General features: G+C 42.0%; 1 protein-coding gene across 2 annotated transcripts in view; it reads left to right on the forward strand.

Annotated features, from left to right (window-relative positions):
• LOC308510781 (potassium voltage-gated channel protein egl-36-like) overlaps window positions 1–18,403 on the forward strand; it is a 29,461-nt gene extending 11,058 nt beyond the window's left edge. The window contains exon 4 of one of the 2 annotated variants that reach the window (XM_081080818.1): window positions 7,979–8,970. In XM_081080818.1, coding sequence (XP_080936944.1) covers window positions 7,979–8,023 — 45 coding nt within the window. In that variant the 3' untranslated portion in view covers window positions 8,024–8,970. Of the gene's footprint in view, window positions 1–7,978; window positions 8,971–17,373 lie in introns of those variants that run through there. The other variant, XM_081080819.1, reaches the window with a different exon arrangement.
• The last annotated feature ends 4,616 nt before the right edge of the window (window positions 18,404–23,019 follow it).

The raw sequence follows: 23,019 nt of genomic DNA on the forward strand, positions 1-23,019 counted from the left end.
TTGGCTAGCAGAGCCCAGGCGGCCTGTTTTTTTTCTTCACTTCCTCAGTCTATCTGTTTCCTCTGATTCAAATACTATGAAGAGAGACTCACTGCCCAGGCCAGGGAAAGCGGAAGGGAGGCCCCCAGGAGAAACAGCCTCCTTCCCAGCCCAGAGGGCTAGATGATTGGTAGGAAAGGCCAGCTTTACTCTAGCTGGGGCATTGCCTAGGTAAAACCTTAGGGTAGGGAAAGAAAGGTAGTTAGGAGATGCTTTGAGCACTACAGTTCCATGGAAAGCAACTTTAGAATTCTCATTAAGACTGAAGTTCTAGACATAGCTGGTTTAGCTCCATGGATAGAGCTTCGGCCTGCAGACTAAAGGGTTCTAGGTTCAAATCCAGTCAAGGGCACATGCCCAGTTTGTGGCCTCAATCCCAAGTTGGGGACATGCAGGAGGCAGCCGATCAATGATTCTCTCATCGTTGATGTTTCTATCTCTCCCTCTCCCTTCCTCTCTGAAATCAATAAAAATATATTTAAAAAAACAAAAATACATGAAGTTCTAAACCTGAAAGCCATTTTGGTCTTCTCCTTAGATCAAATCAGTCACTAGGTATTATGAATGCAATGTATTTGAATCCTGTTAATCAACAATGGATTTTTGTGCAAAGTGTTGTATAGTACTGTGTATGTGTTTGTATAGGTAGATAATATAGGCAGTGGTGGGATACAAAAATGAAAAAGATAGTTCTTACCCTTAAGAAATTGACAATAGAGTGATAAAGTGGCAGTGGGATGTCCTTCATCTGTTCTGTTGTCTTTATCTCCAAGGTTATTGCCTCAGTTCAGGACCCTCTTTATTTGCTACCTGTATAACAGTCTCTTAATGGGTTTCCATGTTTCCAGTCTTTCCCCCTCCAATGCCTCCTTCATACTTATACTGGAGTGACTGATCTACCTCTCCAGCCCCACTCTCTTCCATCAAGACTCCTAGGTAGCATTACAGGGTGGCTCAGAATGTGATCTCGGTGCCAAGCAGAACTGGGTTTGAATGCCTACCCTAGCACTCACTATTGGCTGTCTGAAAGTGGGCAGTGGCTTTGCCTTCCCAAATCCCTACTTCTCTAGCTTCACTTTTGTTTTAATTGGCTAAATGAGGATAATGACTATCTTTTTTTTTAATATATTTTATTGATTTTTTACAGAGAGGAAGGGAGAGAGACAGAGAGCTAGAAACATCGATGAGAGAGAAACATCGATCAGCTGCCTCCTGCACATCTCCCACTGGGGATATGCCCGCAACCCAGGCACATGCCCCCGACCGGAATCGAACCTGGGACCCTTCAGTCCGCAGGCCGACGCTCTATCCACTGAGCCAAACCGTTTTCGGCGATAATGACTATCTTATAGGGCTGTTGTGAACATTAAACGAAATAATGTATGTATGGTGCCCAGTGCAGAGTTAGCAGTTGATAAATGGCATCTCTAATAACTATCCTTCAGATGTGCCATGTCCTTTTCTATTTATCTTCTTACTGACATCTGTAATAGGAGCTTTTCCCTTAAAGAGTACTGCAACTGGTAGGGCAGAGACATAATCGAGAGCAGTGCAATCACCCTACTGAGGCAAGTGAGGGGAAACAATGTACCCAAGGTTGCACAAAAAATGAATTCCAGAGTTATGGCTAGAACCACAACTACAACTAGAAGGAAGATTCTCCAGAATCCTAGCCCAGTGATGGTTTCAGTGTACCATGTTGAAATCACATAACACCAACTGTTGAACCAAACCCTGAGCCCTAAAGATTTATCAACTGGTAATGTTATTTTTCTCTGAGTGACAGGGGGCAGGGAAGTGTGTGCACACATGCATCCACACGTATTAACTCATTTCATCTTTACAGAAATTCTTTAAGGTAAGTACTATCAGTAGGCTCATTTAATAGATTAAAAGATGGCCTATGTTATTTGGCTAAGGTCACACAGCTGTAAGTGACAGATCCAGGATATAAATATAAGTAACCTGACTCTAAACTGATGAGCACTTGAAATGGGGTTTAGTGTGACTAAGGAACTTACTTTTTAATGATTTCATTTTAATGAATCTAAAGTTAAAGTTTAATAGCCACTTGAACCTAGTGGCTACCATATTGGATAGAGAAGCTATGGGCTATATTGTTTCTCCAGACTCTAGGAAGATAAGAATCATATTTAATAAACTGTTGTGTCATGACAGTGCCCCACACAATGCACAACATATATGTTATGTTCAAATTCAGCTAAGTTAGAAAGCTCTTGACATTTATGCAAGATGGGAGTCTACACTATGGCAGTCACCATCAGTAAGGACAGAAGGGGATATACTTGAGAGATTGTTATCATCATCATCATCATCATCATCATTTTCATAGATAGCTAATAGGTAATAAATACTATGTGCTAGGTAACTGTTCTAAGTGTTCTACCTGGATACATTCATTTGATCCTCACAACAACCTTATGAAGTAGGCATAGATGCTATTATCGTCATTCCCATTTTGCAGGGGAAGGCACTGAGGCACAGAAAGTTTAAATGACTAGTAAATTTTAGACCCAGGATATAAATCAGAGGTTTATGAAAGCTGGTTTCAGAATCCAATCTCTTAACCATTACTCTATACTGTGCATAAGTTAGCATCTGTGGGGCTCAGTGTTGTGTTAGGTGTGGCGGCTAAGAGCAATCAAAGATCAGTATGTGTTCCTTGGTCAGGGGACACTGGAGAAGAGGAACAGATATACAGGAAGCAATATGAAAACATTGCTTTGGTGCATGGTAGGGTTGTGGTACATGTGGGACTTCCAGGGTAAGCTACCAAGTAGATGGTTGACCATGTGAGTTTGGAGCTCAGAGGAGAGTACAGGGCTAGAGATAGAACTGTTGGAAGTAATCAGAATAATAATTGTAATTAAAGTCACAGAAATAGATTGTGATCTCCCAGGTACATGTGTGTTGTTAACAGAGGTCAGAAAACACTATGCATCAACATGAAGGAGAGATTCTCTGATGGTGGAATTTAATGTAGAATATATAGGCTCCTTTTGAAGATTGATGCAGATAAGCAAGAAGTAAAAGGAGCAAGGACTGAATCTTTTCCCCTATTGGGGAAACTTTCCTGGTTTCTCTCAAACCTGCTCTTCCCCAGTGGTCTCTAACTCAGACTATGGCTCCACCATCAACACAATTGGACAAACCCCAAACCTGGGGGTTATCTCTGACCTTTCCATCTCCATTGCCTCACATATATAATCTATTATCAAGGACTAATGACTCTTTTTCCAAAATATATCCTGAACCTGACCTCTTTTCCCCATCTCCACCACCACTGCTCTGGTCTAAGCTAGGATACTTTTTGGCCTGTATGACTGAAGTAGCCTCTTTTCTGGTCTTCCTGTTTCCATCCTTTCCTCCTTATAGTCAATTTTCAACTCAACATCCAGAATGATAATATTAAAACGAAAGTTCATGTTTCTTTTCTGCTCATAATTAGCCCTGGGTCCCCCAGGATATTCAGGACTTAAAAAATTCTATTCAAGATGCCCTAGCTTCTCTTCTGTGCTTCAGACTAAAGTTTGACATCTCCATTTGGATGTGTCACTGGTAAACCAAAGACAACTAAAACAGAACTTTTGTTTCCTTCCACCCCAAACCTTGTTCCTCCATAATCTTTCCAGCAAAGAAAGATGACATCACTATATATCCAGGAGGCAAGTCAGAAACCTAAGAGTTGTCTTTGTTTCCTCTTTATCATCCCATAGCCATCCAGTCTATCAGCAAGTCTTGCTACACTCAGAATATATCTCTAATATATCCGCATCACTTCTCATTTATTTCCCACCAATTAGGTCATTATCTCTTACCTGTACAACTGCCCTAGCCTCCTAATAGGTCTCCCTGCTTCTACCCCTGACCTTTACAACCCATTCTATACTAGGAAGCGAGATTTTTTTGTAAAACATAGATCATGTAATTACCCTACTCAAACCCTATAAAGGCTTCTCATCACATGAGGACCACGAGCCAAATTCTTTATAATAGCCCATAAGGCTCTACATGATCAGTCCCCTGCTAGTCTCTCCAGTCCCACTTACTACTATTCATTTCCTTTCTCACCTCAATCCAGCCATGCTTATTTTTTTTATCTTTAAAGAGTCTCTTTGGTAGAGAGTTAGCTCTACCAAACTGTCCTTCCCTGAGGTTCAGTCTAAAGTTCATTGCTACATTTTCTCTTTGCTTGTCACCTGATGTCTCAGCTGGGCATTGGCTCTAAGAGATTCCCTCTAACCTCCCAAACTAAGAAATTCCTTTTGTATGCCACTCTTAAAGCACCCTTCCCTCTTTTTTCCCCCACAGCATTCACCCCAAGTTCAATTATTAGAGTGATTATCAACTTAATTATTATATTTTAAGCTTCACAATGATAGATATTATCTGTCTTAGAACTCTATTCTACATTTCTAACGTAGTGCCTGAAATATAGTGTTCACTCACTTGCTTATTCATTCAAAACAGACAAAACCTTTGCTCTCATGGAGTTTACATTTCAGTGGGATACACAGTGAGTGGCAGGTATTATATTTGATATTTATTGGATCTGTGTTTTTGATCCTGTATAGAACTGTATTACTGAGTTTACTTATTTATTCAACAAACATCTATTGAGTATTTTCAGTGAATCAAGGACTTTTGCATCCTCTCATTTAATCCTGTGAAAGAGATACCACCATTAACCCCATATCTAGGACAGAGTAACTGAGGTCAGAAAGATTTAGCAACTTGTCTTAAGGCATCAAATGCAGGCAGTTTGACCACAAAGCCTGCTAGCTTACTCATCACACCACAACACAATACTTTTGACACCTCACTTCTGGACCTAAAATGATACACAGAAACATCTGTATGACCCTAACCCTGAGAAAGACCTTGAGAAAATGCAGACACATAGAATGCTCTCAGCCTAGACCAGGCCTGATATGGCCCCTGTTGCACTCTCCATCTCTCATAGTGATAGTGTAGACATTATAATTAGTTTCTATTTGACAGATGGGAGAAAGAGAGTCAAAGGATCACGGAGAGAGTTACCTGAGCACACATTGGTAATAAAGAAAGACCCTGGTACCCAAGGGATCATGGAATAGGGCACTGGGGGTTACCTCTAGGAAGAGGGAGGACAGTGGTAGCTATAGAGCAAGTACTCAATTGTCATTCTAAATCTTGGGCTCCTGGAGAAAATCTGCCTCCATGCCTTTATATAAACCTTCTTCTCCCATTCCTCCCTACTCTGAGCAGAGTATGTGGAAGTTAGGAGGCAGAAGAGATGATTCTGTGGTTCACCCTTTCCCACCATAAAAGCATGTGCAGGGGAAAGACTACAACACTGAAATGGGGCCAAAGTGCAAAGACAGGGAGAAGTAGACTTAGTTCTACCAAACTGGCCTTCCCTGAGATCCATGGCAGAGCTTTTTTTGCACACCCACCTTCTGCTAAATGACTGCAAATGCCACAGGATAGAGGAGACAGACAAAGGATAGGAGATGAAATCGGCAATTCCTGGGTATGGCCTGGGCTGGGCTTGTAAGTGATAATGAGACTGTGTGTGGTGTTTGTATGTGGGTGAAATGAAGACAACGTGGCATAGAATCAGAGCAGGTCTGGGAGGGGAGTAGATATGGAGTGGAATGTGGCAGAATGAAGAATCTCAGATTAGATTTGTTGCCAGAACATTGTTACCATGTATTTCTGAGAAGCATGTTCATACAGGGGTGGGTGAGTAGGGGATGGATAGGAGGCATAGCTTATCATATTCACAGTCTGTGCAGGCACATGTGTATGTGTGTGAAGTCAGGGGAGGAGGAGTTGTGTCATTGTCTTTGTAATCTGTCTAGATGTGCATGTCAGTTTCTGTGTGATATTCAAGGAATATAGACAATATGTCTGAGGGAGATGTTATAGGTAAGGTGTGCAAGAGAAACATGGAGTAAATTGTACAATGTGTGGGTTATCTTTTTTATTACATTTATTGGGGTGACATTGGTTAAAAAGATTATATATGTTTGTTTTTCTTGTTTGATAATTTGTTGCTTTCAGTTTTATATTACACATGTGAGTGAAATCGTATGGTTCTTAACTTTTTCTGTCTGACTTATTTAGGTTAGCATGATATTCTAAACATCCATCCATGTTGTCGTAAATGGCAGTATTTTATATTTTCTTATAGCTGGGTAGTATTCCATTGTATATATGTACCATGTATTTTTTATGCAATCATCTATTGAAGGAAACTTTGGCTGTTTCCATGTCTTGGACACTGTGAATAATGCTGCAATGAACATAGGAATGCATATGTCTTTGTGAATAAATATTTTCAAATTTTGGGGGATAACTTTTGAGATTGACTTTTAAAATTCAGCATAATTCTTTTGGGGTCCATCTAAACTGTTGTATTAATACTTTATTCCCTTTTTATTGCAGAGTACTAGTTCATTCTATGATATGCCACATTTTGTTTAACCATTCACCCATTGAAGGACATTTGAATAGTTTCTGGTTTGGGGCTATTATGAATTAAACTATTATTAACATTCATGTACAGGTTTTTGTGTGGGCAGAAATTTTCATTTGTCTGGGTTAAATGCACAAGAGTTCAATTGGTGGGTTATATGGTAGTTGCATTGTTAGTTTAACAAAAAACTGCCCAACATTCTGAGAGCTATGCCTTTTTGCATTGCCACCAGCAATGTGTATATGAGTGATTCAGTTTCTTCATATCATTATCAGCATTTGGTGTTGTACTGTATTTTATTGTATACATTCTGGGGTTAATAGTGATATCTCATTGTATGACCTGAGCTATTTTATAGTGTCCACCTTAATGGGGTTCATGTGAGAGAGTTCATGTGTGTAAAGTGTCTGGTATCTTACCTAATAATGGAAAAACATGTAAATTAACCATCCCTCCACTACACTCACCAGCCAATCAGGAGAGTATGCAAATTAACCCAGAAAAGATGGTGGTTAATTTGCATATGTAGGGGTGAAGCGGCAGAGCGAAGACTGAAGGCTCCAGCTGGAGCGAAGGCCTGGGTCCCGAGTGCTGGAGGAAAACCGGTGCCGGCAGCCAGGGGAAGGGCAGGCCTATTGCACGAATCTCTTCATGCAACAGGCCTCTAGTAGTTAGATAAATGTCAGCTATAATTATTATTACAAAAAATGGAGATAATATGCTCTTCATTCTCATAATATTCATTATTTTATGGAAGACAAAGACATGAAAACAAATAATGTCAATCTAGGTTGCTAAACGGAGGAGGCATGAACCAGAAATGATGGGATCCCCATATGGGGGATGGAGAATGACCAGGAAAGATTTCCCAAGGAAAGTAATCTTTAGCTAAGCCTACAAGAACAAGTTGCTTTAATTAATCAACTTAGGGAAGGGTGCCATGGATACATTTTAGGCAGAGAGTACATACATGTAGGGTGTGGTGGCCAGCATTTAATATGACTATAGGTCAGGGAGATAGGGATGGAAAAGAGCCAGAGATGAGGCTAGGAAGAAGGTGGTGAAGGATTAAGCCAGGATTTACGTACTACAAAAAGTAGTTCAGAATCAACATTACAGGCACTGGGGAGCCACAGAATCCCTAAGAGTTACATTTTGCCAGGTTGGAGACTTTCATGGTGGCTCTCAGCTCCTAGGACTTCCTGCCCAGACTCCCACTGGCAAGAAGGTGTCTACTTCCTGGATCCCTGGTGGACTGGCCATGCTCCCCTTTCAAGGGTTTCTGTTATAAAAGCTTTTTTACATATTGAACACATTTACAATTCTTCCCTAAGCCATCACTGGACAAAGCCCAAGCATGGCCACAAACAATTAATTACAGCTTAGTTTTTATTAAGACAAAAAACTCAGATTTTCATTCTTTAACTACTTATTCCAGTTTACTCTGTTTTTCCCCAGTCCTTTCTCTGTCTTTCTTGCTCTGTCTTCCTGTTACTACCCTAGTGAAATTCAGAGGGGGGAGAAACTAAGATGGCGGCATAGGTAAACACCGGAGTTTGCTGCCTCGAACAACCACTTCAAAAACACAACTAAAAGACGGAACGGACATCACCCAGAACCACAGGAAGGCTGGCTGAGTGGAAAGTCTACAACTAGAAGGAAAGAGAAAAGCATACCGAAACTCAGAGGAGGTGCAGCGCGAAGGTAAAATACTAAGGTGTGGAGGTGCATGTGGAGCGGGCTGGAGGCTGAGGGCGCGGTTGTCTTTTTCAATCAGAAGGGAGTCTCAGGCTCTGAGCTCCAGTTCTGGGTGAGTCTCTAGGGACCCAGACTCATACGGGAGAAGGGGGGCTGTCTGGCATTGGTCGGAACTCGAGGGCAGCTTTCTCTCTGAGGGGCTTGCAGTGATTACCGAGACACTGAGGAGCAGAGCCTCTGAGGGCAGGACTGAGAGCAGCCTTAACTGCTAGCCCCACCTGTTGATCCCGTGGGACCCCCTCCGCCCAAGCCCTGCAGGGAGGCTTTTGCTGGAAAGCCTCAGGCAAAGGCTAAACTAGCACCTCCCTAGAGATCCAGGAGCCAAGAGCCACCCAGAGGTCAGAGTGGGACCATCCAGTTTGCAGCTCCATGGAAGCATAAAGGACACACTCGGGGGCAGACTCAGTGAGCACCAAAGCCCCACTGAAGCAAGTCTTGCCCCAGAGGGGTGTCTCCAGCACAGAAGTTCTCCCACTGCAGACACAGCTGATTCTCACAGCCAATTGACCTGGAGGTCAATTCCTCCCAGTGATACCTACAACAATCAAGGCTTAACTACAACTGTGCACAAAGACCACAAGGGGGTGCACCAAGAGTGTCCTCCTCAGGTAATTGGGGAGGCTGAACCACTGGGCCCTAGAGGACACTTAGCACAGAAAACCACTTTATCAATACCACTTTATCAATACAGGGAAGCATAAAAAAATGCAGAGACAAAGAAAAAGGACACAAATGACAGAAAGGGAGGAAAGCAAACTACTGGATATAGAGTTCAAAACCACACTTTTAAGGTTTTTCAAGAATTTTCTAGAAACTGCCGATAAACTTAATGAGATCTATAAGAAATCTAATGAGACCCTCGAGGTTGTGATAAAGGACCAACTAAAAATTAAGCATACACCGACTGAAATAAAGACTACTATACAGACTCCCAACAGCAGACCAGAGGATCACAAGAATCAAGTCAATGATTTGAAATACGAAGAAGCAAAAAACACCCAACCAGAAAAGCAAAATGAAAAAAGAATCCGAAAATACAAAGATAGTGTAAGGAGCCTCTGGGACAGCTTCAAGCGTACCAACATCCAAATTATAGGGGTGCCAGAAGAAGAGAGAGACCAAGATATTGAAAACCTATTTGAAGAAATAATGACAGAAAACTTCCCCTACCTGGTGAAAGAAATAGACTTACAAGTCCAGGAAGCGCAGAGAACCCCAAACAAAAGGAATCCAAAGAGGACCACACCAAGACACATCATAATTAAAATGCTAAGAGCAAAAGACAAAGAGAGAATCTTAAAAGCAGCAAGAGAAAGAAACTCAGTTACCTACAAGGGAGTGCCCATACGACTGTCAGCTGATTTCTCAACAGAAACTTTGCAGGCCAGAAGGGAGTGGCAAGACATATTCAAAGTGATGAATGCCAAGAACCTACAACCAAGATTACTTTATCCAGCAAAGCTATCATTCAGAATTGAAGGTCAGATAAAGAGCTTCACAGATAAGAAAAAGCTAAAGGAGTTCATCACCACCAAACCAGTATTATATGAAATGCTGAAAGGTATCCTTTAAGAAGAGGAAGAAGAAGAAGAAGGTAAAGATACAAATTATGAACAACAAATACACATCTATCAACAAGTGAACCTGAAAATCAAGTGAATAATCTGATGAACAGAATGAACTGGTGATTATAATAGAATCAGGGGCATAGAAAGGGAATGGACTGGCTATTCTTGGGGGGGAAAGGGGTGAGGGGGATTCGGGAAGAGACTGGACAAAAATCGTGCACCTATGGATGAGGACAGTGTGTGGGGAGTGAGGGAGGAGGGTGGGGTGGGAACTGGGTGGAGGGGAGTTATGGGGGGAAAAAGAGGAACAAATGTAATAATCTGAACAATAAAGATTTAATTAAAAAAATAAATAAAGAATTAAAAAAAAAGAAATTCAGAGAGCCTTGGTTGCCTCATTTGTACCAGGAGATGGTCTAATATTCCCTAAAGCTATTTGTAATAATAGGAACCCTTCTCACACTTGTAGTTTCTAATGGTTTATTCTCCTGATAATCTCATGAGAACTCTAGCACAATGAGTATTAGTTCCATTTTACTAAGAAGAAAGTTGAATTTCAGAAAGGTGAAGTCACTACCCAAGGTCACACATTTCAAGGTCAGTGTTGGGCCTTAAACCTATGTGGTTCTATGCTTTACTTCTTCTGCACCTTCTTGGCTAAACGTCTTTACTTTCTCTTCCCCCCGCCCCCTCCTGACCCCATCCTTACAATCCCCAAATGAGAGGTTTTTGCTAAAAAATTTCTAGTTCTTATCCAGAAACCCTGGGTAAAGATAACTGAGATGAGGCAGTCAACGAGGTATCCAAACAGGCCCAGAAGGGGAGCATGTCCTTCCCATTACCCTACACTAACACCCAGTACCATGGTGACAGGTAAGGTGAAGACTTTTAAAGGCCCTAAATGATGGACAAATTGTGGTTTCCCTGCCCATATATAATTCAAAATAAAAACAATAATAAGCCATTGAGCCTGGCCAGTGTGACTCAGTAGTTGAGCATCGACCCATGCATCAGGAGGTCACTGGTTTGATTCCTGGTCAAGACACATGCTTGGGTTGTGGGCTTGGTCTCTGGTGGGGGCATGCAGGAGGCAGCCAATCAATGCTGATGTTTCCCTCTCATTGGTGTATCTATCTCTCTCTCCTGTCCTCTCTCTCTAAAATCAATTGAAAACATTAAAAAAATAAGCCATTGAACTCAATATAAAGAAGTTTATTAATATTCTGATATCTCTTATAATGACTGATTTGAAGTCTTTTAAAATATCAACTAGAAAACAGTTCCCATATTGGGAGCCATTTTGTGCATTTGTATTGAGGGTGACTATTTATTGGCCTATCTGCAGTACATTGTGAGTGTGAGTTTCTGATGACAGCACTGTGCAAATATGAGGGCTGCTTGATCTCACTGCCACATTTTCTTTGATCTCTCTGTCTGTTGTGGCCTCTAGGGGGCCCTGTCAACTCCCACCCCTGAGGTATTGGGTTCCATAAGGAATACCTCCAAGACTAAGTTCAAAAGGCCTCTAGCCACAGAATGTTGGCTTGATGCAGGGGTTTAAGGACAGGACAAGGAAGTTATGCTCCTTCTCTTTTCTCTGGCTCCCACTCTTCCTGCCTCTGATTCTACATATCGTTTTCATTCTTCCACTTTGCTTTTTTCTTGCCCTCTCTATTCATTTCTATCTGTTTTTCTCCTTTGCCCCAGACTCTCAGATTGTTTCTTGTTTAATCTCATCCTTTCTGCTTCTCTTTTTGTCATCCTGTCTTTCCTCATATCCCAGTGCCTCTAGCTTCTTGGCCTCTGTGAGTGTGTATCTTGGTCTCAACCTCTTCCTGTCTTTGTCTTATTTTCTTTCCCATCTCAAAGCCCACAAGGACTTTTAGAAAGGATAAACTGGAATATCCTGGGCTCTTTCTTCAGAGGAGTTAGGGATGAAGACTTAGGGCTAAATTTAAACTTTTCAAGGTTGGGTGGGGACTTCCAAGGAGACAGCTAAGGAAGGAGGGAAAACTGGCTTATTCAGTAAGAGGATGGGGCCTGGAGTGGGAACTTGGCAAAGACTGTGAGTTCCAATGTTCAGTCAATGTCCTGAGCTCTCTGACTGAGGCCTTGAGGCTATTTTTGGAAGCTTTCAAAATATCCCAGAAGGCTTCTACCCGCTCCATTCAGCCTGGGATACTAGAGGATACAAGATAGAAGAACTAAGGCCTGCCTGAGCTTCCACAAGCCCTCAGAAAACAATAGTAACACTGCCCAATATTGGGGCACTTGGAGGGAGAAGGTAGTAGCGGTAGAAGATGATGAGCCAGCCGAGTACAGGAAGGAGGTGAATAAAGTACCTCAAATTCCAAGACCCCAAAGTGTCTTAGCTGATCCTAGAGATCAGCTGGTTTTACTCCCTCAATACTTATATGTGTGGAAGACTCGAGGGGGCGCTATTGATATCTCTCAAAAAAAAACAACAAAAAAACAAAACACAACACAAAAAAGCAGGCAAAAAAAAAAGACTCAGATTCATTCCCTTCACCTCTGCCCTAGTTTGCAATTTCTGGGATGGATTGCTGCAATAGCTTGGTTATTCTGCTTCCAGACCTTCTTTGGGCAATCTAGACTTCATATTGGCCAGAGAAACATAGCATATTTTGGAGTGGAGAACCAGCTCTGACTGTCACTCCTGCTTAGAGCCTTCAAGAGCTTTCCAGTACCTATTCGATAAAATTCAAAACCCGTTAGCCTATCACACAAGCCTAAGACTGTTTGTGATTTAGTCCTCGCTTACCTTTCCAAATTCTTCTTTTGTAGTGAGTGATTCCCTTTGGAAACTTCAAAACTGTCTGCCATCTCTTCTCTCTCTCTTTCTCTCTTTCTCTCCCACTCTCCCCCCCCCCCCAAAAAAAAAAAAGTTAATGCATGTCTATGGGTAAAAATTAAAAAAACATAGTTACCCCCACCCAAAGGTAACCACCTCCTACCTCTCTGAACCTACTTCCCTGTTATTCTTAATTTCTCATTCTGATCCACGTTGTTTCTAGGACCTATGAGCTCCCACCTCAAAACTTTTGCCCTTGCTAATCCTTCTATCTTTCCCAGATATCTTGTTTGTTCCTTCAGTTTATTCAGGTTGCTACTTAATTGTGGTCTTCTCAGTGAGGCCTTCCCTGACTTCCCTTATCTAAATTTTCAGCTGCCCCCACATCTCCTATTTATTTCCCTGCTTTATTATTTAGCACTTATCACCATCTAATTACTACATATTATACTGACTTATTTATTTATTGTTTGTCTCTCTTACTAGAATGTAAGTTCTATCAGGACAGTGATTTTTTTTCACCACAGCTGTATCCCCAGTACCTAATAAAGCACCTATCATATAATAGATTTTCAACAAAAATATTCATTGAATGAAATGTAATAGGTGATAACTATAAATTCTCCTATGTATTTGAGACTGTGTCTACACTCTATTCTGACCAACTGATTTGTTTGTTCTTTCTTTGGCACCAAAAGGTTTTCATTGCTGCAGGTTTTTAAAAAACATATTTTTATTGATTATAGAGAGAGAGCAAGGGAGAAGAGAGAGAGATAGAAACATCAACGATGAGAGAAAATCATTGATTGGCTGCCTTCTGCATGCCCCCTACTGAAGATAGAATCCACAACCTGGGAATGTGCTCTGACCAGGAATTTAACTGTGACCTCCTGGTTCATTGGTTGATGCTCAACCACTGAACCACACAGGCCGGGCTGCAAGTTTTTTTTGTTTTTGTTTTTTTAATAGTTGAAGTATACTCTCACATTTCTGGCTTCTGTAATGCTGTTCCCTCTGCCTGGCATGAGTTTCCCTTTCCTGATCTATGTGGAGAACTGCTGCTCACTTTTCATGTCTCAGCTCAAGCTCTATCTTTCTGTGAAATTTTTTCTGCTTCTACAAGATTGATACCCCTCCTTCAGTCTCACATAGTCTCTCTACCATTATACTTTATCACCCTGTGCCTTCATCATCTATTTACACATCTGCCTCCCCTACTAAACTGTAAATACCCTGAAAAACCAGGACTTATTGATGATGGTATCCTTAGTGCCTAGCATAGTGCCTGGCATTCAGTAGGAGCAGTTGTAATTCAACATATCTGAATTTGAATTCAATTCTACCACTTCTTAGCTGTGTGATCTTGGACAAATTACTTCACCCTTCTGCATCTTAGTTTCATATCCTGTAACACAGGCATAATGATACTCACCACATATAGTTGTGGTGAAGATGCAACGAAATAACTTTGTATGCAAAAAGTGCTACAGCAAATATGTGGAACTCTAGTTACCTCATTTGCTCCTCATGAGGGAAATAGGGCAAGTATTATGCACTCCATTTTTTCATATACCCAGAGAAGTGAAAGTGAATTTTCAAAGGTTAAAGGATAAATAAGTGGCAAAACCGATTTCCTAATCTTACTCTCCCAGATTAGAAGATCACTCTTTGTGTAGGAAGTAAGAAGGTTATTAATTCCATGGCTCCTGGCTCCTAAACCAGCATATGGGTGTGGTATACTACCTTCAGAGAAGACTGATACCTCTTTGGCAGCATGCCCTGCCCCACTGAGGGAAATAGAGAGCAGTCCTCCTTTGTCCCCAGCTCCTCCTTAGCTTTGGGGATTTTAGAGACTTTAGCTTCTTAATCATGGAGAAGGAAGCAGTCTCCTACTGTCTGAGGTTGGAGGGAGGAGAAATATAAGAGCTTTCTTCCATAAGGGCAGCTGAAGCCTGGGCATGCTCTGAGTGGATTCTGAGAAGGAAGAAGAGCTCAGGAACCACTGTACATACTGCCTACTGTTTGCCAGCCTCTCTATTATGTGCACATTCATTCAGGTAATGAACATTTACTGAGCACCTACTGTTTGTTAGGTGTTGTGCTAGATAGTGGCAGCGCAGTGGTGAACGAGACTAGAGGGGCAGGACACAGATGGCAAAACAGGTGATAACTATAAAGAACACATGGTGGTCTCCTCATTTTATGGATGAGAAAATTGGGTCTAAGAGAGAAATATAATTGATCACAACACAGCTAATTCTGGGATCCAAAATGCAGGTTTGTCTAACTTTAATTTTGTTACTCTTTTCACTATACCATCTACCTCCCTGATCCTGCTGCCTCCAAATAATTTTCTTCACCTACCTATCTGAGTATTCAAAATGACACCCTTAGAGAAGTACTCCTGTAAGGTAATACTTACCTACAAGAATTCCCTATCAACATGTCATAACAGCATTCTTGTGAGCCTGGGAACATATAAGCAGCTGTTGGCATATCCCAGTTTATGAGCTTTAATCCAGTAGTCACCTAGAAGGAAGAAGAGGAACATGGGTACCAGATTGTGAGTTCTGATGAAGGGCAGAGGATGGAGAAGGAAAGATACAGGAGCTGGAATGAGGGCCTAAATGTATAAAAGTAAATATGGAGTAATATTTTCATAACCTTGGCAGGACAAGATAAATAACAAATGAATGTTGGTAAAGTTGACAATAAAATTAAAATAATTTTTTGTAAAAATTAAATGACAACAAAGGACAAACTGGAGAAATATTTGCAAGATATTTGACATATGAGAGACTGATATATTTAAAGTATAAATAAGTTTTATATGTCAATAAGAAGAAGAAAACTTGAACAAAGGACATGAATCAATCTCATTATTAACTAAATAAATAAAAATAAAGACAAAGGGGATTTTTGTGTGCTGTAGCACATTGGTAAAGATTAAAATGACTGATACCTAGTATTGGTGGGATAAAAAATACTTGCATGCATTGCTCATGGAAATAGAGTTAGAATAATATCTCTGAAGGTTATTTGGCAATATGTATCAAAATTTAAAATTTGCTTACCTTTTGATCTACTGAGGAATAATTATGGACCAGTGTGTAGATATATATGCATAAGGTTATTCATTACAATGCTGTTTGTTAGTACAAAATTGAAAGCAACCCCAGTATCCTTCAGTAGCAGAATTGTTAATTAAATATGGTACCTCCATGCAATGAAACACTATGCAGCCACTTAAAGTGGTGAAATAGACTTATATTAGCTGACATACAAAGATGCCCATGAGAAAGAAAAACAAAAAACTTAAAAAAAAAGAAGCCCATGAGAAATATTGAGTGAAACAAGCAGATTATAAATCAGTAGAGAGTGTAAATTATGGGGTGTGAGATATTCTGGACTATCCTATATAATAAAGAGGTAATATACAAATTAACTCTCATGCCCTCACAAGATGGCTGCCTACGACCAGGGATGACCAAATGACTGAACAGCAGGCTGTGTAGGGTGACCAGGCCAGTGGGGGGGCTGTGAGGGGCAACCAGGCTGGCAGGGGGGCAGTTAAGGGTGATTAAGCTGATGGGGGAGCAGTTGGGGGTGACCAGGCCAGCGGGGGGGGGGGGGAAAGCGGGGAGTTAGGATCGACCAGGCCAGCAGGGTGGGGCAGTTGGGGGCAACCTGGCTGGCAGTGTGGGACAGTTAGGGGTGACCAGGCAGGCAGGTGAGCGATTAGGAGCCAGTGGCCCAGGATTGTGATCCCACAGGGACCTAAACCAGCAGTCGAACATCCCCCAAGGGGTCCCTGATAGGAGAGGGTGCAGGCTGGGCTGAGGAGACCCCCCTGCCCCTGTGCATGGATTTCATGCATGGGGCTTCTAGTATTAATATAAATATCATTTCTAGAAGAAGTTCATCTTTATATTCAGCAGAATTCTCCAGGTTCAAGCTTCAGCATGTCATGTTAACAGGCACACAGACAAATGACAAATTGGAATCTCTCCAGAAGGAAGTAAGTAGGCTAGGAGAGAATTGGCCCAAGTCAGGGAAACAGTTGAAAGAGCTGAAGCTAGAAATGTCAAAAATTACAGGGAAACAGATTTGGGATTAAATAAAAGAAGCTCTTCAAATTCTCTAGCTCTCTTGTGAGTGAGTAGGCTGTCTAGCTAGGTATGGAGAGTGAGCTTCTCACCACTAGAGGTATGTAAGGCGAGGGTTAGGGAGTCAGATTGCCTCCAAATCAGTTCCCTTCTAGTTTTTGAGAGCCTCAGACTTGACAAATGTTGTGGATCTGTACTGCCTGCCTGGGGCCAATGGGAAAGGCAAGAATAGTGTCCCATGGGAATAAAGCCCAGTGAGATATACAGTGAGTTCAAGTAAAGACAATGAAAAAAAAAAAAAAGACCACAATCAGCCTGATGTCCCAACCCCATCCCCTCGGAGAGATTTCCCTTCCCTTGCCTGGCCTCTCCATTCTCCCAGAGCATCCTACCTGTGGAAACTGTAGGACTTCCAGCAAGGAGACTGAAACTCCCATAACTCTTCCCTTCTTTTGGGTCACAGAGTTTAAATTGGCTCTACTATTAGGCTGAATAGGTAGGCTGTTACCTAGGTGGTGTTATTACAAGGGCACTAGACCAACCCATCTCCCTGGGTTTTTTTTGTTTTGTGTTTTTTTAAAAAATATATTTTATTGATTTTTTTTACAGAGAGAAAAGGAAAAGGATAGAGAGTTAGAAACATCGATCTGAGAGAACCAAGACGGCGGCATAGGTTAACGCCGGAGTTTGCTGCTTTGAACAACTACTTCAAAAGTGAAACCAAAAAACGGAACGGACATCACCCAGAACCACAGGAACGCTGGCTGAGTGGAAGTCCTACAACTAGGAGGAAAGAGAAACGCATACGGACACTCAGAGGAGGCACAGTGCTGAAGTCAAATTCTGAGGTGTGGAGTGGGTGGAGCAGGCTGGCGCGGAGGGCGCGGTTGGCGTTTTCAATCGGGAGGTAGTCGTAGACTCTGAACTCCAGATACAGGCGAGTCTTTAGGGACCCTGACTCAAACGGGAGAAGCGGGATTGTCTGGCTTCAGTCAGAGCGAGTGTAGCTTTCTCTCCAAGGTTTGCAGCTGTTGCTGGGACTCAGAGAGGCAGAGCCCCTGGGGACAGGACTGAGAGCCACCATAACTGCTCTCTCTGGCCCACCCTGTTGATCCTGTGCGACCCGCCCCGCCCCGCCCAAGCCCTGCACAGAGGCATTTGCCTGATAGCCTCAGGCAAAGGTTAGATTAGCACCTCCCTAGAGGACAGAAGTTCTCTCACTGCAGACACAGCTGATTCTCATAGCCACTTGGCCTGGAGGTCAAACCCTCCCTGGAATTAGCTACAACAATCAAGATTTAACTATAAGACTGCGCACAAAGACCACTAGGGGGTGCACCAAGAAAGCATAACAAAATGCGGAGACAAAGAAACAGGACAAAATTGTCAATGGAAGATATAGATTTCAGAACCACACTTTTAAGGTCTCTCAAGAACTGTTTGGAAGCCGCCGATAAACTTAATGAGATCTACAAGAAAACTAATGAGACCCTCGATCTTATATTGGGGAACCAACTAGAAATTAAGCATACACTGACTGAAATAAAGGATAATATACAGACTCCCGACAGCAGACCAGAGGAGCGCAAGAATCAAGTCAATGATTTGAAATGCGAGGAAGCAAAAAACACCCAACCGGAAAAGCAAAATGAAAAAAGAATCCAAAAATGCGAGGATAGTGTAAGGAGCCTCTGGGACAGCTTCAAGCGTACCAACATCCGAATTATAGGGGTGCCAGAAGATGAGAGAGAGCAAGATATTGAAAACCTATTTGAAGAAATAATGACAGAAAACTTCCCCCACCTGGTGAAAGAAATGGACTTACAGGTCCAAGAAGCACGGAGAACCCCAAACAAAAGGAATCCAAAGAGGACCACACCAAGACACATCATCATTAAAATGCCAAGAGCAAAAGATAAAGAGAGAATCTTAAAAACAGCAAGAGAAAGAAACTCAGTTACCTACAAGGGAATACCCATACGACTGTCAGCTGATTTCTCAACAGAAACTTTGCAGGCCAGAAGGGAGTGGCAAGAAATATTCAAAGTGATGAATACCAAGAACCTACAACCAAGATTACTTTATCCAGCAAAGCTATCATTCAGAATTGAAGGTCAGATAAAGAGCTTCACAGATAAGGAAAAGCTAATGGAGTTCATCACCACCAAACCAGGATTATATGAAATGCTGAAAGGTATCCTTTAAGAAGAGGAAGAGGAAGAAAAAGGTAAAGATACAAATTATGAACAACAAATATGCATCTATCAACAAGTGAATCTAAGAATCAAGTGAATAAATAATCTGATGAACAGAATGAACTGTTGATTATAATAGAATCAGGGACATAGAAAGGGAATGGACTGACTATTCTTGGGGGGGAAAGGGGTGTGGGAGATGCGGGAAGAGACTGGACAAAAATCGTGCACCTATGGATGAGGACAGTGGGTGGGGAGTGAGGGTGCAGGGTGGGGCGGGATCTGGGAGGAGGGGAGTTATGGGGGGGAAAAAAAGAGGAACAAATGTAATAATCTGAACAATAAAGATTTAATTAAAAAAAAAAGAAACATCGATCAGCTGCCTCCTACACACTCCCTACTGGGGATGTGCCAGCAACCAAGGTACATGCCCTTGGCCAGAATCGAACCTGGGACCCTTAGAATCCGCAGGCTGACGCTCTATCCACTGAGCCAAGCCGGTTAGGGCCCATCTCCCTGTTTTAAGAGACCTCCCCAATGTCTGATTGTTCACCATTAGTGCTTTGTCCTTTGAATCTTGAATGATTTCCAACATTCCTTTGCAAAAATTCCAATAATTCCGGGAAGGGGATCACCTTAAGCTGCCAGGAAAAAGGGAGGGGTGTGGAAGGGCTTCTGCATTCTGCAGAGGGCCTCTTAGTGTCTAGAGGAAGTTTTATATCCTGGGAGGCTGAGCAAGGCAGAAGAAGGGAGGAGGCTATGGGAGAGAAATTTTTCTATCCAGGGGCCCAACTTACTCTGTGGTTAAAGCTTAGAACAGCTAGACTCAGTAGTTCCTAGGCCTGGCTGCACATTAGAATTACCCAGAAAGCTTTTAAAAATACTGATGCCCAGACTTCACTCAAGCCCGAAGATTCTAATTTAATTAGTCTAGGGTGGGGTCCAGACATAGTTATTTTTGCAAATCTTCCCCAATGATTCTAATGTGCAGCTAAGCCAAGAGAGACTCAGTCAGATGTAATACTGCTTGGGGGAAAATTAGATTCATCTCCTAGTCCCCAGTAGGTCAGTACCATGGGGAAAGGACGGTGCTACCCTACTGCTCCCCAGTTATACCCTCTTGCCTCAAAGGTATTTAAGGGAAGGAGAGCTAGTTTTTTGTGTAGATAGTCAAACTTTCTGGTGTGCCTGGAACTTTTCTGGTTTTAAAAATGAAAGTCCCACATCCCAGGCAAACTGGAAAAATTTGTCTCTCTACACAGGATTACTGCAAGTACTTAATCCTAAGTCATTTTAAAAAAATATATTTTTATTGATTTCAGAGAGGAAGCGAGAGGGAGAGACAGAAACATCAATGATGAGAGAGAATCATTGATTGGCTGCCTCCTGCATGCCCAGTGCTGGGGATCGAGCCCGCAACCTGGGCATATGCCCTTGACTGGAATTGAACCTGGGACCCTTCAGTCTGGAGGCTGATGTTCTATCCACTGAGCAAAACAAGCTAGGGCAAACTTTAAGTCATTTGAGCACTGATTGAGACATCCACATTTTTCTCTCTCAGTTTTCTCTTCTTAAAACAGGGATAGCCTTTAAATGCTCAAACAGATATAGAGATGGAGGCCTAGTAAGGTAAAATAACCAACCTAAGATTATAGGGTCATTAGAAGCAGAGCTGTGACTAAAACTCAGCACACCTTGATGGTCAGCCCCTTTATTCCAGAGTTAAATACATTGTCCAACTACCTCCCTGACTCCCATAAGTCCAAATGTCCTTTTGGGAGGCATTGTATTTTTTTAAAGAAATTATTTTTATTTACAGTTGACATACAATATTATCTTAGTTTCAGGTATATAACATAGTCATTAGACATTTATATAATTTATGAAGTTATCACCCCAGTAAGTCTAGTTATTACAATACTATTGACTATATTCCCCATGCTGTTCTTTACATCCCCATGATTGTTTTTATAACTGGCAATTTGTACATCTTAATCCCTCCCCCTTTTTTACTCAATGGGGGGCATTGTATTTAATTTCTCTAACACCAAGTATAAAGAAAAAAGGAAGCTCAAGGGACTGTGGGAGCTCAGGGTAGAGGAACCAAATTCAGCTGGGAAAGTGGCAATGGTCAGGGAGGACCTCTCAGGTGAGGTAAGCTGATATTAGGATAGTAGTAGTTTTTCAGGTAAACAGGAGGAATCCACCAGGAGAAGGACATTTTAGGCAGTGAAAACAGCATGTCCGATGGCCCAGAGGAGTCAGGAAACTGTACAGTTCAATCTAGTGTTTGGTATGACTAGAGAGCAGGGTGATGAGTAGCTGAACAGATGAGGGTGGTCATATATGTTCTGCTAAAGAGTCTGGACTTTAGCCTGTAGGTGTCAGAATACAATGGAAATGTTTTAAGCTTGAATCAGATAGTTAACTTCTTTAACGAGTTATAACTGCAGGGCAAATAAAGAGGGATTAACAAAAAAAGTGCAAAAATTAGAGTTATCCTCAATCTCAGAACAAAACTAACACTCACTTTTCTGGCCCAAGATGCTGAGTAATAGAGCTGACACCTAGCCCTGACTCACCACTGGGAAGCCCAGCTCCTGTGTGGAGGTTTAGCCCCACCCTCCCCTGTCTGATCTAAGTAGAGGCTGAGACAGGTTGACTCTGGGCCCAGGCTGGCAGGCCTTCAGGCCATTCCTCCCAAAGTGTGCCTCCCAGGTTGCTCTGGGGCCATGGGCCCAGGCAGCCTCTCTAACCCTAGAAGGTGCTGTGCCCTGGCATTGCATCCCCCAACCTCTCATTTTTGGCTCTTGTTCCCATCTGTATAAGGGAAGTTTCCCCATATGTCTTCTGGGTTTCATGTAATTACCCTTCCTACACTCAGGTCTCCATAACACAGTGTTCCCTTTATCCTCCATGAAGATTCCCTGTTGCATGCTCATTAGCTGACAGTCTAATAGAGAAGGCAGACAAAAGTAATTATAGGATAGTGGGAGAGTTGAGTGTCAAAAGCATTGTGGGAGAACAGAGAAAGAAGGGACTGCCTGTGGGGGTGGGAAAGCTTCCCATAGAAAATGACATTTGAGCCCTAGCCAGTTTGGCTCAGTGGATAGAGCATCGGCCTGGGAACTGAATTCGATTCCAGTCAAGGACATATGTCCCGGTTGTGGGCTTGATCCCCAGTGAGGGACTTGCAGGAGGCAGCCGATTCACCATGATTCTCTCTCATCATGGATGTTTCTATCTCTCTCTCCCTCTTCCTTCCTCTCTGAAATCAATAAAAATATATTTTAAAAGAAAAGAAAATGACATTTGACTTGGCTTGTGAGAAATGAATAGGAGTTGGTCAGGTAGAGAAGGATTACAAAACTGATGAAATAATAGGTTCGAAGGAACAGAACTTTGGAGTTACCTGGGGATGATTAGGTGTAGTTCCAACATAGAGGAAACACATGGTGGGATGAGGGAGGTCAGGGAATGTGAGCTGGGATGTTGAGATGAGACTGCTCAACTGCTTCCTGGGCCTTTCAGCTTGGATGGTTCATGGGTACCTCAGACTCACCATGTCTAAAAACACCATCATATTCTTCTTGCCCTACAAACTGGACTTCTTCTAGGGCTTGTAATTACTAAGTCCTAGCAATTCTACTTCATTAATCTGTCTCTAATTTATCCTCTTCTTCTTTTTTATTTGATTTGGGAGAGGGAGGGATGGAGAGAGAGAGAGAGAGAGAGAGAGAGAGAGAGAGAGAGAGAGAGAGAGAGAGAGAGATTTGTTATTCTACTTATTTATGCATTCATTGGCTATTTCTTGTATGTGCCCTGACCAGGATTGGAATCTGTAACCTTGGCATATTGAGAAAAAGCTCTAACCAACTGAGATACCCAGCCAGGGCTGCCATTATTATTATTATTGTTGTTGTTATTATTATTATTACCATTCTAGTACAGAACTAAATAATGAATATGCCTTTTCCTTTTTTAATTTAAATTCTTTACCGTTTAAAGTATTATATATGTCTCTTTTTCCCCCCTTGACCTCTCCCTGCCCACCCCCACC

This window comes from Myotis nattereri (genome assembly GCF_964212035.1).
Source record: "Myotis nattereri genome assembly, chromosome: X".
Taxonomy (NCBI): domain Eukaryota; kingdom Metazoa; phylum Chordata; class Mammalia; order Chiroptera; family Vespertilionidae; genus Myotis; species Myotis nattereri.